Source organism: Pteropus alecto, unplaced genomic scaffold (assembly GCF_000325575.1).
Source record: "Pteropus alecto unplaced genomic scaffold, ASM32557v1 scaffold109, whole genome shotgun sequence".
In the NCBI taxonomy this organism is placed as follows: Eukaryota; Metazoa; Chordata; class Mammalia; order Chiroptera; family Pteropodidae; genus Pteropus; species Pteropus alecto.
In genome coordinates, this window is record NW_006494608.1 from 7,743,550 (window position 1) to 7,761,406 (window position 17,857).

The 17,857-nt window shown below is 32.9% G+C and overlaps 1 protein-coding gene across 1 annotated transcript in view; it reads left to right on the forward strand.

The window, feature by feature from the left end:
- NAMPT (nicotinamide phosphoribosyltransferase) overlaps positions 1 to 17,857 on the forward strand; it is a 33,222-nt gene that overhangs the window by 514 nt on the left and 14,851 nt on the right. The window contains exons 2-6 of the mRNA XM_006925370.3: positions 7,072 to 7,228; positions 8,599 to 8,702; positions 10,620 to 10,748; positions 15,860 to 16,018; positions 16,616 to 16,752. Coding sequence (XP_006925432.1) covers positions 7,072 to 7,228; positions 8,599 to 8,702; positions 10,620 to 10,748; positions 15,860 to 16,018; positions 16,616 to 16,752 — 686 coding nt within the window. The remainder of the gene's footprint in view (positions 1 to 7,071; positions 7,229 to 8,598; positions 8,703 to 10,619; positions 10,749 to 15,859; positions 16,019 to 16,615; positions 16,753 to 17,857) is intronic.

The following is a 17,857-nucleotide window of genomic DNA, read 5'->3' on the forward strand; positions in this document are numbered from 1 at the left end:
ACGCACGCCTTCCCCGGGAGCGCGCCCTTTTGGCCCCCGGCCGGGCTGGACTGGCCCGGGCGAGGAGTCGGCCGAGGAGCGGGTCAGTTAGGTAACAACTACCCCTGGGGCTCGGCGCTGGAGAGAGGGCGCAGGGTTTGAGAAATGGGGTTTTCCTTCACGGAGCTGAGTCGGGTGCGCTCAGCTCTTGCTGGGAAGATAACGTCTCTTCTCTAGGAAGGTGTGGGCGAGGTCCTGGTAGGGGTGCCGGATTAGCCAGCCACGGTCCTCTGCCTGTGGCCCGGGTACGGAGAACACTTATCTGTCCCCGGTAGCGGTGCTGGATTCCCCGGTACCACTCCACTGGGCTCCGTTTCAAACTGCTTTGCTCCTAGTGGTCACTTATGCTCCGTGTTGCAAAGGCTAATCTGCCCTTATTCCATTAGGGCCACTACAGGATTTCTATGAAAAGGAAAGTGAAACTCGAGTTAAATGAACTATAGTTTTAACCTTGGAGAACTTATAGAAGAGAGAAATGGCACAACATTGTGTTTATATGCACATTGGACACTTGCATGTATATCTGCCCTATTTTATTTGAAACACCCATTAGGAAAGAATGATGAGAAAAAAATGTGATAGTTCTTTCCTCTAGTTTTCAAATTATATGACTGAATTATATGATTTACTTTGCTAAGCTTGGTAAACCAGGACACTTAAAAGATGAAATGTGAACCAGAAATCCTTGTGCGAAATAAATTTTAGTTTTTACTTAAGCAACATGATGGTTTGGAATACAGTGGTAAAACATTGTTCTCATGTTTTTGTTTTGTGCTGTGATTTTTTTTCTTTTTCTTAAATATTACAAGTATCTTGGAGAGTCTTGTTTTACTTGTTTTGTCCATTTCTTCCCAATTAGAATAATTTAGATGGATTATTATTTAAAGTAGAACCAAGTTTCACTAACGAGTGGTCTCTTAAATGGAAATTTAAAGTAGAAATATACACTATTGCCAGATTATGGTATTATCAGATATGATTTACATGTCCCAGAAACTTCCTCTGTGTTCTCTTAGTTCAATCATAGTGTTTTGAGTATCTTTAATAGTGATTTTAGAGTGGTTTCATTCATAGTTTTTTCTTAACTAAATTTTTTTAACTAAATCTTTAACTTTCAAAATTTTTTCAAGTAGCAACATGATTTAATTGAAACGGGAAATGTAGATGGATGTTGTTTGGTCTAACTTTTAAAAATAAAGTTCTTTTGGTTTATAATTCCTCTAGCCATTATACATAAGGAATGTAAAATTGCTTCAACGTTAATTTCCTGGTATGCTTTAATTAGGAAAGTGAGTTACTTTAAAATTTTCTAATCTAGTAGGGCATACTTAACTGCTCCATTAGAATTCCCATCTGTTTAACGTTTATTCCTATCCCTTTTCAAGTCATACTTGTATGTTTATCCCCTTTCTAATATGAAACTTTTTTCCCCCAAAAAAATCCCTTCATGAGGATTCATTCAGGTTGATATGCCTTTATACCAATGGTTTACAGCTGTACAGTAAAATAAATTGTGTATTCCACACTTACATTTTTAGTCTTTAAGTTTCATTTTCCTTATATTTTTAGTGGTCCTTATAGGCCGTATTCCATTTTTGCCTTTTTCTATTCTTGGGTGAAGAAGAGACAGAAATTATAATCTTGAGGTTACAAGTAATGAAACTTTTATTTGGAAATTTCATGAGTATATTACATATTCTTATCAGCACTTACAAACAATGGACCAATTAAAGAACCTAGTGGCTTTAAATGGAAGAGAACAGCATATTGTTGATTTCTTTCTAAAACTGTGGGAAGGATCTTTGGTTGTCTAAGGACTACAAAAAGATTTTTTGCAAGGTGGGACAGTGTCCGAGTCCATGACAACATGAGTGTTTTGTTTTTACTTGTATCCTCTCGAAAGGGTTTAGGACAATTTGGACCAAAGGAGGAGCATTTAAAATATATATCCATTTCTGTAATCATTCCTTATGATACATAATAAGGAGCTAGGACAACAAGTAAGTGTGGGTGTTCCATTTTCATCCCGTGTTCTTGGTACAAATAAAAAAGACACTTAAATGTTAATAATCTTCTGTCATTTTCAAAATGGCTTAAAGCAAAATTATTACTGGATTGTATTTATGTTTTGCTAATCCGGCTAGGGAAAGGTGCATTTGGACTGGCCTGAGCCATTGAAGTGCTTGAAAAGCATTTGGAATTTTTTGTAAAGGAGGCAGGATATTTTTTTTTCACTTACCTGTGTGATAGCCATTGGTCAATATCCAAATAACTAGATCATTAAAAGATGCTTTTCTATTCCATTCTTCCTTTCTCTTGCTCCTATGTAGAAAATGTAACAAACTACAGCAGAGAATTGTTTTAACATTTCTGAACATTTTACCTATTAGCAGATTAAAATAAAACGCCAATTGAGCTGTAGTTGAAAAAAATATATAGTGCACAAAAGTAATCTCTAAGCAATTTACACTTTAAACCACATCAAATATTAGTTGGGAACTATGCTGTCCAGTGTGGGTTGCTTCTCAAAAGGTAATTTGTAAACTAGTTATCTAAAACTTTGCACTTTATCATTCATTTAATAAATATGGTAGACCTATTAAGTATTCTAGAAGACAAGAGATGTCTCTTACAATCCAAATGGGTGAAAGTTGATTTTAGAGAATTTATGAAAGGCTGTATAATTTATGGTGATTAGGCACCCAAGACAACTTTTTTAAAAAAGATTTTGCTTCCTTGTCAGTGGCAGAATAACAAATCTTAAAAGCTTTGGCTTTTTGAAGGAAAAGAGTTGAGGAAATATGAGAATCCTCTTATGGCGGAGTTAGTCCTGCCTGGGACTTGGGCTACCCAGTGTCTGCCTCTTAGCTGTTACTATTTGTCATAGTTGCTTCCCTTTCACTGCTTCTAAATGGACACTTAAATATTGTCACAGTGCGCAGCCTGAGCCTTGTGAGGAGTGAAGTACTGCTGTAGTTTGTATGTCAGAGACTATTTATGCATTCTTATGATGTAATTTTTCCAGTAAGTTTTATTTTGAGTTATAGGAAAAATTTAGGCAACAGAAATAAAATCCTATATTTAAATCATAAATATACTTCATAGGAAAATTAATTTAGGTCAGTAATATTGCAAAACATTAAATAGCAGAAGCTGATGTCTTCTTCGTCAGATGATGAAATCTCTTTTTGAAGTGTCAGGGAAAGATACAAGTTGCCAGGAACTCTGTGTCAGGAGGTTTAAGGGAAGAGGCAATGTAATGATTATTGATGGCTTTACAATTTCTCCCCTTCTCTAAAATAATATCCAAAAATCCTTAAGCCTGTTCTTTACATTGTTATTGCTTTAAAGCCAAATAGCAATGTATTATTTTCTGGAGAAATAGAAGTATTTCCAGGGCTTGAGAAGTCTTAAATAATATTGAAAAGAAGAAAGATTTTCGTTTTATTTTTTGCTGTTTCTAACATATTGGCTTTGAAGAGGCAGAAAGTCTTAGCCAGGGTAAGGCTGAGTGGATCCTCTTTAGAGTGCCCTTAGATATGTAGATAACATAACTTACTCTGTGACCTTGGTTATGTTATCCCATGTGCTCTTTTATGCACATGATGTTGTTAAAATGTTGACTTGTGATTATTTCTTAGCAGTTAAAAATAAAATTATAACTGAAAAAGTGGGGTAGTAGTAATTGCCTTTGGTCATGTGATCCCATTGTGAGAGGAAAGCTCTTGGTAAGATCTGTTCAGCCTTATGGGAAATCTAGAGAAGCTCAGGAGAAAATTAGACTGCTCTCACAGAAAGATTTTGTACAACAAATATTTCTCATACTTTAAATGTCATACTTGGGACGAGGATATTTAGCCTTGGGATTCCAATTTTTAAAGGCTTCTCTTTTCATGAAGTAAATTAATCACATAACTGAAATTAAGTTTTACCAAAAGAGCTACATTTTCTTGTGTGCCCATGTTCTTTACCACTCATTTATTTATGTACTGGCAGTGCTCTGTTAGCTGCAGGAAGGCCATGCCAGTTTAGGAAACATTTCTAGGGTTAAGGTTTGCTGAAGATAGTATGAAAAATCTTGTAAATAATTTTAAATTTATTGTAGAACCATTTTCTACAGTGATAGAAACCAAAGCAGTGGTTAAAAAAAAATCATGATTTAAGAGCTCCCTTTTTATAGTGCTCTGTAATTTTGAATACTATGAAACTTTTTGTTAGTATTACCTAACATATTTGAGCTCTTAATTTCCTTATTCATTCCTTCCAAGGCCTTCCCCATCACTGTAAATGGCATCTTTATTCACCCAGGTGCTCAAGCCAAAAATCTAGGAGACAAACTTAATTCTTCCCCCTCCTTATTCTCCAGATCTCATCACCCTAATTCTCTTTTACCTCCAAAGATATTGAGCCAGTTGTCTCACCTAACCTAGTCTTTGGCTGTAGCCTCCTACCATATGTTCCTGCATCCACTCTGGTCACCCTGTAATCCATTCTCTACTTTACCACCATGCTGATCCTTTTAAATGTGAATCAGATCATAGTCCCTCCAGCTTAAAACATACTAATGGCTTCCCACTGCACTCGATATAAAATTCAAGCTCCTTGTTGTAACCTGTAAGCCTTACATGATCTTGTCTCTGCATTTCTCTCTGACTTGTACCATGTACCTCCTCCTCCCCATTCTCTAAGCACTCACCACTCTGACCTTTATTCTGTTCTATCCCTTACGTCATCTCCTATCTCTTCGTTGTTTAGGTCTTGCTCATTTGTGTATTCTCTGATCTTTCAGCTCTCATTAGTTCCATGAAAATAGAAACCACTTCAGTCTATTTACTTCCAAGTCCTCAGAATCTGAAACAGTGCCTGATACATAGTGGGTACAGAGTGTATATTTGTGAATGAATGAACTATTTATAAAATAATAATTTATTGATTTCAGTTTCTACTATATCTTCTCAATTTCTGGTTAAGGTTCCAAGGGGTTCAGAGCGAACAGTTTAGCAGAAAGTAAAATGAAGAGAAATAGAAAACTTAGCAAAACTAAAATTACTATAAAACATCTGTTGGCTGTATTTTTAGAATAGTATTTACTAAGCTCCATTTAAAGTTTTCCCTTAAAACAATGTTATACACCAATATAAATATCTGAACATACTATTATTGTTTTGTAAAACTATTGGGTGTTAGTAGATGATTAATAGTAAATTATGTTTCATGGTTAATTGCTGGAGAGTTTGCCTAGACAACTTAGATGCTTTAGCTAAATTCTAAAACAGTTCCCTTAAGTTTCTTCAAAGAAGATTTTAGAAATCATACTTTATTTCTAATTTAGCAGCCTAGACAATTTTGTGTTTTTAATAGCATTTATTTTCAGAGGTGGTATTCTGAATATTTATGCACAGGTTTCAAGTACCATTATTGAAGAACATAGCTAAAGTAAAGCTTCAAAATTATAAACACATTTAATTATTGTCCAGAACTGGAACTGTATTCATTCAGGTTTTCAGTGTCGCTATGTATTAGGTGGCAGTATCTTTATAATTAGTTTCTTAAATAGTTGAAATTGTAATCATTTATTACTGGGGTATCATTTAGATATAGATTTATGTCTATATATTTGCATTGTAGTGAATTGCCTGATTTAATTGCTCTGGATTTTGTATTAGTTATTTTATATATCTACTTCTTAAATCTTCTTAAACTTACAATGGTATCAGTCCCTGGGTTCTAACCAAAAAGACATAAGCATATATTACTAAATTTTGATGAGGCTCTGGTACAACAGAAAGTTCTAATCTGTTGCCTGACTTAGCAGTGAGACCACGTATTAATATTAAGATTCACCCCCAGCATTGCTTGTAGGCAACATGAGGGTGCTATTTTTATAGAGTTGCAAAGTTGCTTCTATTAGAGAGGCAACTAAATTATTTTGAATATTTGCGAGCGTTTGCTCTCTCTACAGGGTATATTCATCTTAGAATCTTTGTGCTTTAAGTTAAAACCAAGTTTTACTAGGATTAAAATTATGCAGCCAAACAAGGAAAATGTTGGTTTTCCCAAACTTCAGATCAGCGCTAAACAGGAAAAATGGTTTATGTTTGCAGTGGTCATCCATGAAACTTGATCTGCAAAGATGTATTGCACCGTTACCCTTATTCACCACCCAGTACTTTTAAGCTTAAGGGCATTATTATTCCTACTCTTTCAGTTGGGCAAATACACATTATTCTTCAAGTTACTTTTTTAACCACATTAAGATATAATAAAATTCAAATTTTAATGAACACTTTTTCTTAAAACAAAAGCATAAATTTTGAACAGTAACTCTTACCCAAATTCATGGAAATATGTGATAATACCTCTTCATATTTTTAAATATATAAGGATTTGATGTTGCATTGTATTTATTTACCAACTCAGAGGTCATTTGAGCAAAAGAAAGATTACAAAACAAGATTTTTTTTTAAATTTTTTGCTGCTGCTGCTTATGCATTCATTCAGGTTTTCAGTGTCACTATGAAGACTGGAAGACATCATTCTCACTACCTCATTATACAGACGAAGAAGTAGAGCCATGGGAAATCACTACTATTGACTTAACAAACATACCACATTTAGATAGTAACAGTACCAAATTCTTCTTTCAGTTCATTCTTTTATATTGTGTGTGTGCCCACCAGGCAGCTAGTTGCATCTCTTTTTCCCCAATGAAGACTCTTCCCCCAGATCAAGTGAGATATCTGTCTTTGTACTTTTGTTCCAGGTATATGGCTTAGAAGCCTTGCACTTCTTAAGTTCAGTCTGCTCTTTTCTAAAATTTAATGCTCTCCTGTGGTTTTGAGTTTAAGATACTGAACTCTTTAAAGTATCTTAATAAATATACTTATTTTTTATTTTTCATAGCCAAGAAAAGAAGCTAATCAATTGCAAATAAGTATAGTTTCTCTGGCTTTCAATAATTTCCAACCCTTTCTGTTGTGATTCATAGCCTATTCTTGTGTTTTCTAACTCAAATATCTCTTTTTTATATAGGTTACTCACTATAAACAATACCCACCCAACACAAGCAAAGTTTATTCTTACTTTGAATGCCGTGAAAAGAAGACAGAAAACTCCAAAATAAAGAAGGTGAAATATGAGGAAACGGTATTTTATGGGCTGCAGTACATTCTTAATAAGTACTTAAAAGGTATTATTTGTCCCGGATATTTAAAACACTGCTTTTAAATTGTTATATTCTGTTATTTGAAGGAACTTTCTGAATGGTTTAATTTTGATATTTAATTACTTTAATGACTTTAGAAGTTCTTTTGGAATTTTTTAAAAATCTCCTAATTCAAATGCATTAAATCTTATAATTTGAAGTATGTGCTTGCTGTTCTAAATATGAGAAAAAAATTCTAAAACTAATAAGTTCGAGAATAAGTTTAGAAAAGTCACTAATATTTGTGGCTAATATGGTTTGTTAATAGACTTCAGTCATTTAATTCAAAATAAAGAATTTGTTATTAACCTGGGAACTCGTTTTGAATTATGGTAGCAATTATAATTAAAATATTTTATGCTAGTCAGTTTTACCTTAAGGCCTTTTTTCAAAACTATCTATAACTATGAACTTAGTCTCAAATGCGTGGTAAAGCATATTAAAGCAGAAAATTCCCCAGAGTAAGTTTCTTTGCTTTCTTAATTGAAAGCAAATTAGAGAACAGAGTTCTCTATATTGGGGGAAATTTTATCTCTAACCTTTTCAAATAAGAATCATCAGAATTTAATACAGCTAATCACCATAATCTTGGCAGTTTTACGATCAGATAGTTTGGATATGTTATACTATTGAAAACCTACTTGGATATCAAAAGTACTTCTTTGAAGCAAGACTACCCAAGATATTTTGAATGAGTTTCCTAGTCACACTTAAGTCCTACAGATAAAAGACTTCATATTAGTTATTATTAATTTTAGCTAAAATATGTTGACTGCCTGTTATAAGCCAGCATTAATTTAAGTGCTTCATATGTCTTAACTCATTTAGTCCTCACAACCATTCTATAAGCAGGTACTCTACTATTGTTATCCTCATTTTACAGATGAAGAAAGTTTACTAAAAGTATATTTGGGGGACAAAATGTAGTCATTGTGGAAATTATTGGATTTTCAGCCCTAAGGCATCCTTTATAAATAGAGTGAGTGAGAAGATTCACCTGGAAAATCATCTGTATCAAAGGCTTACTCTCTCAAATTTGAAAAGTATAGAAATTAATAGCGATAGAAAAAATGTCTTCTTAGAAATTAATTTATTATTGTGATTTTTTAAAAAAATATACATGTAATAATTTCTACACATTTACTTTTCAAATAAGAAATTAACATGCTTAGAGTGATGATTAAAAGTGCAAATTTCTTTTCTGGCTCTGCTTTTGATTCTGAGTGAGTTATTTACCTCTCACTTCTTATTTTTTATCCAGAGATTGGGTGAAATAGCTAGAGATATTAATCCTGTAACAACTCAGCAATTCACAGAATGCTTTTTGAAATGTAAACAGATGTTTATCCTTTTAGGTAAAGTAGTGACCAAAGAGAAGATCCAGGAAGCCAAAGAGGTGTACAAAGAGCATTTCCAAGATGATGTCTTTAATGAAAAGGGATGGAACTACATTCTTGAGGTAAATAATGGTTTCATGTTTTGATCCATTATTTCGGGTTTGCTTTTAGTTCAAAATTTCTTGCAGAAGAATTTGAATAGAAGGCGAGATGTATAATTACAGCTCTTTTCTGTCTGTGACCCAAATATAACTGTTTTTGACATTCTAGTGTAAAGATAAGGATAACATTTACATTTGGGGGGGGCGTGGCAGATCATTAGTATCTAGAATCTAAAGCAGTTCTAAGTAATTTGTTATAATAAATTGTAATTTAAGAAAGGTGATTTAGTCCTTTCTTTGAAAATACACTAATTAAAAAGGGGCATGTTTATTTGGCAATTTCAAAATTTAGGTCTATTTTTTTTACTATAGATTATCTAAGAAAATAGATATTGTGAGTCTATCACTACACACACGCACACACAATAGTTGTAGGAAATTTCCCTTATTCAGTAGTTAAAATGGTTTGGTGCAGATCCATGAAGTTGATTTTTATTCTTTGTTGCACCGTAATATTCATATCTAGCATGTTTGGATCTACTGCTTACATTTTTGGGCATCCAAAGACGTAGTAATTAAGTTATAAGGGTTGAATGTCCTCTAGTGGTTTTCTTTATTACAAAGATAGATTGGGAATGGGATCTATTGGCATCTTGCAGTGTTAAGTGTTAGTTAATTAATTTACATCTAAGAATGAGTATCTTTTCCATTGTAGACTATTAAACATAAAATAATTAGAAATACCTTAACTTTCATGCCTATATTGTAACATTGAGTTTTACTATTTGGTGCTTATGGGTCTTTGAAGAAGTCAGGTAAGCACTCTCATGCTGTAGTTTTTCCATAGTAAGGTTAGTAAAATATGTTGAGTATAACTCCTGCACTTATCTCATTTGGTTGCTATGAGAATAATAGTAATAGATAAGTTAGGTGCTATGCTTATTAATATAATTTTCAGTGGCCAGGGTGATAAATCTTTTGATTTTATGTTCAGAGAATCTTAGGGATTCACAGGTTCTCTAGAGATAACTCTTGTCTAACCCCATTTTACAAGCATAGGGTCTGAGACCTTGAGATGTTAAATGACTCGTCCAAGGTCTCCTACCTACTTTTAAGTCCCTAAGGCAGTATTTTTTCTGTTATATCATGAGGCCTTCAGTTCTTCTCATTAAACACATTGTTCTTTTACCTAGTTACTTTGTCCCAAATTATATAAATAAACCGAGGATTTCCGAAACAACTTGCCTTCCTAGCCAAAAGTTAGCCACACCTTTTAGCTTTAAAAGAGGAAAGGTGTAATTAAACATCTAGTAGCTTACAATGTAGCAAATATATTCTCAGCCTAAGAGAATTGTTGTGCTTGGATATTGAATGGCAAAGCTCTAGAAAGTATACTTTAATGATTCAATCTGTCTACTACCAAAATGGTTTCAGGTCTACTACCAGAATAAAGAGAAAACTATTTAAGTTTCTTCTAATAGCAGGGATCTATCATTCTTTTCTCTTTTGTTTGTTGTGCGTTTTGTTCTTTAATAGTAGTCTCTTGTTTTATCTTTCACTCTTTAGCCTTTTATGAAAATGACCTACTTAAAAGAAAGATTGTGTTTTTGGAATATGTTGGAATAAACTCTTATTTTTTGAAAGAGTGGGGGGGAACAACCTTTTTTGATGCACTTGAAATTATCTCTATCTTATAGTGATAAATGTTCATAGTAGAAGCACTCTGACAACATAAAATTTAAAAATTAATAACAGTGCCTAAGCCGTTAGCTAATTTTATTTCAGGAGCTTAAGGATATTCTGACTAGATGATTAACATCTGCAATTGCAGTTTCTAACACAATAAGATTGGCTTCTATAAACTATAAAGAACCTTATTAAAACAGGTAACTGCATATCATCTTTTAAATAAATAAATTCATTATTGTCTCTTACCAGAAATATGATGGGCATCTTCCAATAGAGGTAAAAGCTGTTCCTGAGGGCTCTGTCATTCCCAGAGGAAATGTTCTCTTCACAGTGGAAAACACAGATCCAGAGTGTTACTGGCTTACAAATTGGATTGAGGTAAATTGTTTTGTTTTTAATTCTGATTTAACATTAATTGAAGATATAAAAAACATTCAACTGGGATTCTAGTTTAAAAATTGCTAATTTAATTACTAATAAAGCTACGTAATCTCCTACAATTTAATAAACCTTTCCAGTCCTCAATTTCCTCATCTATAAAATAACAGTTGTACTAAATAATCTTAAAGGTTTCTTTCAGTGAAATCTCATGTTCTGAGATTTTATTTAAATCAAATTATTAGTTATTACTGTTAAAGGTCAGTTGGCGTCTTTTTTATTTGTTGCAATCCTTACTATATATTATTGTAGAGAAAAAATTAGAAAAACACCACAGGTACATTTTTAGTAACTTAAAACATTTCATTTTATGGCCATTCTATTCCAGTTAGACTAAAGGAATTTTGTTCAAATTTTTAATAGCTGATTTCTTCATTCTTATCAACTAAGGACCTACGCTGTACCACCTGATGTTTCTCATCTAAATACATTCAAGATTTGCTTATTATTTTAATTCCTAAGCACAAAAGGAAGCTACATTATAGAATCTGAGTTTATGTTAAAGCCTTTTTGTTTTTCCTTGCATCTATACTTAAGCAGTTATGTTTTCATATGCTCATAGTTTTGATATTAATAATCTACTTAGCCCTTCAACAGCTTAATTTAGCTTTTATCTATAAGAGGAAATATTTTAGAAAGTGACCACAGAAATACCAACTTTCAGTTTGAGAGATGTTTAGAATTGACTCTTTATCTTATTAGTTTATTCATTAAACTTTTTTGTTATATTGTAAAATAATACATTTGAGGTTCATTTGTAAAGACTGAACAAAATTTAGAAAAAGTAAGAGGTCCAAGAATATGTTTGAAATTCATTTTTGCTAAGTTGACAAGAAATTTAAAACTTTCTTATTAGACTCTTAATGGGCCACCAACTAATAATAAGCTAATAGTCTCCGAAAAAAAATGTACAATTAACTAAAAAAGTTGATTGCTATGTTTTAAAACTTTGAATTAACTGTGAACTCAAAGTAAGAGAAAATATATCTTATTAGTTTTTCACAATTGTTATAGTGTTTGTACTGGCAAATATTTGATTTCGAGGAGATGGTATTATGAAAACACAACAGTAAATGAGTTCTTAACCACATCATCTAGTCTATCTTTTTACTTTCAATGACAGAAGACCCTAAATACATAAATCTTATTGTGAAAATTATCATCTATGGATAATCTTTTTTTGCTTTTTTCTTTTTAGTTAAGAATTTAATCAATAAGTGCTCTTCCCTCATGTCTAATTGAACTTCCATTAAGCAAATATTTATGGACATAGAGAACTCATTCCCAGTCTATCTTGCTTTATGTACGTAATAAATAGTTTTTGTCTTCTTCAGAAAGTAAAAAAACACAAGCCTTTAAAAATATCCGTTTTAAAAATTATTATTTTGGTTTATTTCACTAAAAAACCATAAAGTACAAAATTTTATATAGAGATATTAGAGCAGTGGTATGTTAGCAAATATACAAATATCATTTTTAATTTAAAAATTATTAAACATGAAATCCAGTATGAGACTGTTAGATTTTGAAGAAAAGAAAAAGTACATAGTTCCTTGTTTTTATTTGCTTATAACCTGAAACAACTTATATCAGGTTTACCTTCTATTCTAAGATATATTATTTTAAATAATTTCAGGCATTTTTACCTTGGCACAAAAATTAATGGTCTGACACAATTCCTTATCATAGTTTCTAATAGATCCATGTTTTATAAGACACTGTATTTGCTCTCAATGCTGGGTTTCCAGAAGAGACATCTTCATAGTAACTTTGTATCTTTTGTGGGATTTTATGTGGGGTTATAGGAGATTTGTCCTACTCTTACTCATCCCCAATCCAAGCTTACCACCTTGTATATGAAATCTGTTACCAAATCCAATAAACTTGTTATTTACAAACTTGAAGATGTTTTTCAGGCCATCCTTGATTTAAAACATTTTAAATAATAGTACTAAATAGTGCTCCTTCCAATTCTATCTCCCAGTGTATGTTCAAAGTTACTAATAACATTTTTTATTGTTATTCACCATATACTGAATTTTAAAACCCACTAAAATTATTGAATAGCTTTATCAATTTCAATAGTAGTGCTAGAATAAATTTTAGTCCTCAAATCAGATTTTAAGACATATTTAAGAGAGCCTAAAGGTTCTACAGAGGTGTCTCAGACTTATGCAGGACTAAGGAATGAGCATATTGGGCTAAAGTTAGCCATCTCTTCCAACAAAAACAACAACAACAACAAAACTTTATGCTGTTAGAAAAGATGACTTTAAACACTATTACATTAATCAAATGTCCTCATTTCACAGATGAGGAAATTGAGCCCTAAGAGGTGAACGGACTAGTTAACAGGGTAGGCCAGTCCCCTTACTACTGTACCACACCATAAAATTCTTTATCCTGCACAGTAACGTTATTATAAATACATCTTAAATGAAATTTGCAGATTCATTTACTCTAGTTTTAGTTTTCAGCTAAAAATTTAATCTTGATTTATATGAGCAAATTGCTGTTTTGGAAGTTTCCAACAAGGCCTACTTTATTAGACCTTGGATTAACCCAAACTAACTTGCCTTTTTTTTCCCTTGCTTACACCTACAGTGATCTTTTTTAAAGGGGACTGATTTTATTAAGAGTATAATTTAAGCTGATTTTGTTGGACTATGGAAAGGAAATGGTGATGTGAAGGATCACTGTGTCTGATAGTTATTTCTCTCCTTCCCTGGCATTTTTCGAGGGGTAAGGTCAATCTTCTACCTTTATAACTCAACTAGAGTTGTTCACATTATGTTTTATCTACCTCATACTCCTAGATAATATCAATCTAAGTTAAATTAAAATGTTAGCGTTGATTGAAATTAATTCAGCAAATGAACATTGATTGAGTACCAGCTATATACAAAAAATGCTGGGCACAGAAATTAGAATAAGATATGTTTTATTTAAGGACCTTTGGAGAAGGAGCAATTCATTCTTAACTAACTACTAACATAAGTAAGAATGCTGAATTAGCAGAAAAATAGGTGACTCTGTCTAAGGAAACATAAAATGGAAAAAACAAATAAACTTTAATAAGGAAAGGAAGAGCTGAGGAAATGGCACAGTATTCTTAGAATAGCAAATGCCCAAAGGGGACTGCAGCATAAAAGTGGAAAATATAGTAGGAGATAAACCTTTAGAGGATAAACAAAGCAAATTTCTATATGAATTGGCTTTTTTCTCTATGGACAGTAGATAGTCATTAAAGGATTTTAAAGAATGACACAACCTGAACAAAATTCTCACTTGAAATGATAACTAGTGATGATATGAAGAGTAAGTCAGAGAAGCTAAAGATTTAGAGGTAGGATAATCATGGGCATTGAGCAATGGAGGCATTGAGCAATAGAGTAAGTTCAGAAGCAGAATGTTGAGAGATTAGAGGTGATTGGTTATAGAGTTTAAGTTAGGAGTTGCATCAGATTTCTATTGTTATATAACAAACTACCCTAAAATAAAACAACTAGTATTTCTCATGATTCTGTGTTTGACTGGCTGATTCTCTTCTGGTCTTGCTTAGACCTTGGCATCTGCATTCAGCTGAGGGTTCAGCTAGGACAGGACATACTAAAATGGCCTTACTCCTGTGTCTGGGGCCTCACTTTATAACTTAGGATCCTTCACAACATGGTAGTCTCAAGGTTTTAGGAGAACACGAATAGAAACTGCAAAATCTCTTGAAACAGAAGTCCGAAAGTCATACAATACGGTCTCTGCCACCTTCTATTGGTTAAAAGCAAATCATAAGGACAGCCCAGAATCAAGGAATGAAGAAACACTCTCTTGATGAGAGGAGCTGCAAAGATTTGGGGCCATATTTAATCAGTCATAGGAATCTAGTGCTACAGTTTTCATTTTCTTTGGTGACCGAGTTGGGAAGTCCAAAGTTAAATAGTCTCTCTGTTTTTACTTATTTTATTTATTGAACACTAGTATTCAGTATAAGCTCATTTTATAAATTTAAAATATTAAATACCTTTTCGATTGAGCTCAGACACTATTGTCATCTTAGTAGCTCCCTCTAAAACAAATTTGAGGTTGCTTCTAATAACAGCCTATCTGGTTTATAAAATAAAAATAGAAAATTATGATCTTTGAAGAAGGAATGCATTCCCAAGCCATAATAATTAACATGGTTGCCATTATTAAACATCAGACCTAACTTTGGAGTTTCCTGGCAGCCAAGGGGGAAAAAAGGAAACAGAAGGACAGTTTGATCAGAAAGTGGGAACCTAGCAGTTCTTCCATTTCCTCATTTGGGAACTTATAGGTACTAAGTTATAAAATAGACAGTGGCCTCGCAATTTTACAACATACGCAGAAATGTTTTGTGTGGCCTTCTTATAATGATGTTTGATAAAAGTCAAGGACTTAAAGCATAACTCAGTGAATAAAATTCTCTAGTGCTAAGCAAAAGTATCTCAAGTATATAACCTACCAATAGTCATATTAGCTCCAAAGAAAAATTAGATCAAAGACTATCTAGAAGAGTAAATGAATAACTTTAGACCTATACTATTCAAGGTGTAGTCCATGGACCACTGCTGGTCCATGAACTGTTTGATGTAGATTCACATTAAATACAGAAATCAAGGATAAGCATTTAGAAGACTTTATGGTAATTGCCTCACCATCCAAGTGTGAGTGTATTTTATAAAACTGTTGGTCCATGACAGATTGAAAATCTTTTTAAAAGTTGGTCCTTCTTCATAGATTGTCTTTCTAAATGTTATTTGCTTCTTTGGAGCTTTGGATAGAAATTAAGTTATTTGATATTTTTTACTGGTAAGGACCTGGTATGTTTTTCCTTCATGTTGCTGGTTTGAGAGCCGAGCTATGCACTGTATCTGGAATGCATGTGTAGGCATCCTGTTACACAGTTGAAATATCTAAATGGTATTTTCAATAGTATGGAAGTCCAGGACATATCTCCAGAGAAAGCTAGGTTTTCCTCAGAAAGAACCCAATATTTTTTGTATTAATATATGTGATTAATTTTATTATTACAGACTATTCTTGTTCAGTCCTGGTATCCAATCACCGTGGCCACAAACTCTAGAGAACAGAAGAAAATATTGGCCAAATATTTGTTAGAAACATCTGGTAACTTAGATGGTCTGGAATACAAGTTGCATGATTTTGGCTACAGAGGAGTCTCTTCCCAAGAGGTAAAAAACTGTGAAATGAAACTCATAAATAAAATGTGGAACCTTATAAATAAAATGTGGATGGTCCTCAATATATTACCATTATAAATGTTTTGGGAAATAATGGGATTACAATTATAAACTTTCTGGGAAATTATTGGTCTTCTATGTAGGCTACATTTTGAAATTCCAGAGATTCAGTCAATGTATTAAGTATCTACTATGTGTCAGCCTTTCTTCAAAGTACATGGAATATAGCTTTCAACAAATGTTCTTATCCTTTATATATTGGATGAATGGACTAAAAGACAGATGGACAGACAGACATAATATAGCAAATGTCATATAATGCTACAGAGAAGCACAAGGCAGAGTAAGAGAAAAGAGGGTGATGAGAAGTGAGGGTGCGTCAATATTAAATAGTTCTCTTTGAGGAGATAAGAATTAAAGTCGTAAAATATTTAGGAAAAACTAGATCTTTATCATAGAAATTATTATCTCTGAAATTAGTTAACTGTCTAAGAATAACAAAACAATAATTCCTTTGGGAGCTATGCTCTGTACTTCAAATAATGGCTTTTTTCTTTTTTTAATTTTGATTCATGGTTTATTTTTCAGACTGCTGGTGTAGGAGCATCTGCTCATTTGGTTAACTTCAAAGGAACAGATACAGTAGCAGGAATTGCTTTAATTAAAAAATACTATGGAACAAAAGATCCTGTTCCAGGCTATTCTGTTCCAGCAGCAGAACACAGGTAAAATTCTGTTTTCATCCTCCTATTATCTAAACATTTGTTTTCTAAAACTACTAAGTTTTTTCACTCTTGTATTTGTAATTCGGTGATATTTTGCTTAACTACAAAGCCACATATTCCAGTAAATCCTCATGAATCTAAGTAATACAAATTCAGTATTACACTTTGTGCAAAAATTAGTATCAGAGAGGTAGAAAACTTTTAACTATCCTGATAGAAACGATTTAACAGCTTTTTTTCAACTCTTATATTGCCATATAGATTTTATGTTAAGGACTTTTTTATTGCCATATGCAGATAGATTTTATTTGTTAAATTAAGTCTAGGAGCACTCATTGTAAAATCTGGTTAACTTTTTTCCCTTTCCCTGCTCTTCTATATGACCTCACCTATCTTTGCCCTAGAAATTGTCATCTGGACCCAGTACCCTCAATTGTAGATGACCAAGTAAGCCCTTTTGATAAAAGGAAGACAGTTCAGGTTTTTCTTAGGCTTTCGTATCTGATCTTACTAAACCATCTCCTTAACTTAAACCAAGTTAAGCTAGAAGGCAGTTATAATCTAGGCAGCAGCTGCTCAAGTCCTAGAGTTAACTTTGTTGAAAGTTAGCGGAGTTTGAAAAATGTATGCCAAAGTTTATTTCTGGTTCTTAAAACAAAATTTATTTACTATTTGAGGAGGTTTATCAGGTTCTACGCATACTTGAATATTGCAGCGTGCCAAAACCAGCAGTGATTATAGAATAAAGCTGAGCTTTTATTCAAGGCAATCTGAGTGCTACAAGAGATAGAAAGATAAAAAACTGACCCTATCTTCAGAATAAAAATAGTGCACTAGCAACATTCTGCTCTGTCGATTAACTACTTTTAAAGAGGTACAATTAAAGTGTTTTAGTGGTGCAAGGAAAGGAAAGGAAGGATCATTGGTTTGTATTATTCCACTGGCAAGATCAAGAAAGGTTTTATAGAGATGGTATGTGAAATCTTGACTTCTTGAAGGAATGGTAAAATTTAATGGTAGTGATGGGGGAAATCACTCATTCTCTATTTATTGCATGCCTAACATGTATCAGGTATTTGTCCTGAAAGAGCAAGAATGAAAGAGT